The 3,389-nt window shown below is 50.4% G+C and overlaps 1 protein-coding gene across 1 annotated transcript in view; it reads right to left on the bottom strand.

Moving 5' to 3' along the window:
* The window catches only part of Msh2 (mutS homolog 2), a 55,391-nt gene extending 53,189 nt beyond the window's left edge, over positions 1-2,202 (bottom strand). The window contains exon 1 of the mRNA XM_013348977.1: positions 1,914-2,202. Within this exon, the coding sequence (XP_013204431.1) occupies positions 1,914-2,124 (211 nt within the window). The 5' untranslated portion in view covers positions 2,125-2,202. The remainder of the gene's footprint in view (positions 1-1,913) is intronic.
* Between the last annotated feature and the right edge of the window lie 1,187 nt (positions 2,203-3,389).

The following is a 3,389-nucleotide window of genomic DNA, read 5'->3' as shown; positions in this document are numbered from 1 at the left end:
CACACCCGCCGACCAGCAGTGCACATCCCTGACCTGCAGTGCACACCCGCTGACCAGCATCTGAAGGGCTTGTCTGTGTGTATTCTGTTCTTGAAGAGCCAACCTCTATAGGGAACAGGGTTGATTTTTCTGCCGTAAACAAAGGAGCAGAATTGAAAACTACCCATGTTCTACCCAGAAGGAATACACTCAAATTCGTACAAGATTCTCCTGACAATAATTTGAAACCCATACTTGCATTCAATTGTGCCAGGAAGTTCGATAAAGAAGAAATGGGTTAAACCGGGTATTGTGATGATGCACAGATGGAATTACAGCATTTGAACTTGCGAGGGCTGGAGTAGGAGACTCTCCCAACCACAGGGTTTTATACTAATGGATCATCACACAATGACAATTAGGCAGGTAAAATGTCAATAAATAAATGCCAGATACAGGCTCCAGAGGAATATGAAAAACCAGCAGAAACCTATCTGAGCCCATGGGCTAGGACCCAGAACACTGCAAAAAAGCTGACTTACTTTTCTGCTGCACTGCTGGGAAGAATGGGTACACATGCAAATGAAAGTAAAAGTTCCAGAAGCATGCACAGTTGAGCGTGGTGGTGAATGCCTTTAGTCCCAGTGCTCCGGGAAGCAGAGGCAGTGTGAAGTTCACAGACAACCTGAGACACCAACTGGGTTCCAGGCCAGCCAAGCCTAAATAGCGAGACTGCGTCTCACAAAAGCCAAAATGAAACAAATTCCCATGAACAAAGAGCTAAATAAAACGTGGGAAATCCACACAATTATTTAGCCACTAAAAGGAATGAAATACTGACAACACAGAAGAGCCTTGGGGAAAAAAAAGACAAAATATAACTTTATTTCCATGTTACATCCCAGAATAAACATATTTAGACAGAATAAACTAGTGGCAAGGGCTAGGAAGACTGTGGCAGAAACTAATGGACACAAGATTGCCTGTGCGTGGGGACGAGCGTGTGTCACTCCTTAACTCAAAGTAAGGAACAGCTGTCTAAAAACACAAATACAACCGGGTGTGGTGACCACAGACTACACACCCAGCACTGGCCAGGTAGAAGTAGAAGGCTATCTATCTTTTGTCTGTCAAGTCGTTTGCAAGTGACAGCTTAAGAATTAGAACTCACAATTCCAAAGTGTCCTAGAACGCTCTTTCATTACAACTGAAAGAAAAAGCAATGGGGGGCGGAGCCTGTAAATAAGGTCTGCAACTTTTTTAGAGACAGACGGATGCTAGGGGCAGAGCCAAGTGAAAGAAAACAATGAGCGATATTGCTTTCCAATAGGCCCAACAGCACACAGAAAACGGTGGTAGTGTGGGGGAGCTGCAACTGAAATCGGGGCAGTTCAGGTCCAAGACAGATCCCCGTCCCGCCCCGGTATTGACCACTTAGCAATACAACCCTTCAGCAATGGTCCTTCGCAAGGTCTCAAGCGGGACGGTAAAAAAAATACTAAGTTATGTTGGCAAAATGAGGGTAATGAAAAGGAATCTCCCAAGGAGCCCACCACTCCTCCCTCCTAGGCCGCTGACTGTAGTAAAAGATTAAAAGCTAAGCATGGAGGGACACGACTTTAATCCTATCAACTCTGGAGGCTGAAACACGAGGAGTCGGGAGTTCGAGGGCAGCCTGGACCAGGCGGTGTTTTGATCATGTGCTCGACCGGGCCTAGCCAAGTTTGCCACCCGCTATGGGAGGATGGGCTGGAACAACACAGGTAAACGCGAGGCCCCGGGAGCCACCTCGGGTGCGCTGGGGAAGCAGCGCCGCTGTTGTCCGGCCGGTAGCAGGATGCGCGCAGGTTTCCGGCCCCAGGCGTCGGCGCTGGAAAGGTGCCTGCCGCGCTCCCGCCCCGAGCCGGTGAGTCGCCGCCGCTACCCTCCCTCACCTGCCGGACCCATGTACTTGATCACGCCCTGGGTCTTGAACACCTCGCGGGCCGCCAGCAGCGCGTCCTCGCCGTGCGCCGTGTAGAAGTCGCCGCGGTCGAAGAGGCGCACCGTGGTGCTCGGCTTCTCCGGCATGCCCTCGAAGTAGCGCACGAAGCCCACCTCCGCCGCGCCCTCCAACTGCAGCGTCTCCTTTGGCTGCACCGCCATTTCCGAAAACCTGCACACAACTCCAGCCGAGACTGCGCGACCCTGCACCCGCTGGGTCGATTCCCGCCTCCCCTCCCACTCCGCAAGGCCACGGCGGACACCCCACCCCCCCGGTGAAATTCGCCCAATCAACATGCAACACTGGGCCAGGTAGGTGGGACTCTACCGCGGTAGCCAATCATAAGCGAACGAGGCCTCAGCTTCCCGCGTTCTCTCGGGCTCTAGCTCCTGCGCATGCTCGCCAGACCGGGGACTTGCAGCGCTGCAGACGGGCATCCTTAAACATCCTCCCTCAGCTGTGCTTTTCAGGTCTGCACAGCAGGTGCCCGGGTGGGTGGGGGACTTGGGTGGTCGGAAACATGGTAGGGAAACACAAAGAACTTGTAAACAAAGAACAGCTACTCTTTCTCCTCAACCCAGTCTTGAATGTATAACAAGACACAGTACTTTTCCTTTTTCCGCAAACTGCCTACCTTAAGATTTCAGGGTGACCAGGCGGTAGTGGCACACAGTTTTAATCTCAGCACCCAGGATCCAGAGGCAGGTAGATTTTTATGAGTTTGAGACCAGCCTGTTCTAAAGAGCCAGTTCCAAAACAGATAGAGCTGTTGTTACACAAAAGAAACACTATCTCTGGGGAAAATAAATAAATAAATAATATTTCAGGGTTATCCTCCACAACCTCCCACTAACTCAGTTTCTCACTTCATATGTCCGTTGACTAATTGATTCAAAAGACACTCTGGAAGCCAGGTGAGGTGGCACAAACCCTTAATCCCTGAACTCAGGAAGCAGAGGCAGGCAGATCTAGTTCGAAGCTAGCCTGCTCTAACAAATACGAACGGGTTCCAGGTCAGCCAGAGCTACGCAGAAAAACCCTGACTTGAGAACAAACAACAACAACAACAAAATGACACTTTTGAGCACTGGAGAGATGGCTGAGCAGTTTCTCACCTCACAATGCTCTTACAGTTGCCTCCCAGAGTTCAGTCCCCAGCACGCATGCAGCTCACTCCAGATTCTCAGGGGGAGGGGGTGTTACATAAGCAATAATTTTTAATTTTTTTCTAATTTAAAGGAAAAATTCTACTTTGGAAACAAGTGTAGTGACCGATGCCGGAAAGCCCAGCTCTGAGGAGGTGGGAGTAGGCGGAACTAAAGTGCAAAATGAGGGCTGGAGAGGTGGCTCAGTGGTTAAGAGCATTGCCTGCTCTTCCAAAGGTCCTGAGTTCAATTCCCAGCAACCACATGGTGGCTCACAACCA

Source organism: Microtus ochrogaster, chromosome 16, assembly GCF_000317375.1.
Source record: "Microtus ochrogaster isolate Prairie Vole_2 chromosome 16, MicOch1.0, whole genome shotgun sequence".
NCBI classification, from domain to species: Eukaryota; Metazoa; Chordata; class Mammalia; order Rodentia; family Cricetidae; genus Microtus; species Microtus ochrogaster.
Note: the sequence above shows the minus strand (reverse complement) of the source record. Positions and strands in the feature narration are given on the sequence as shown.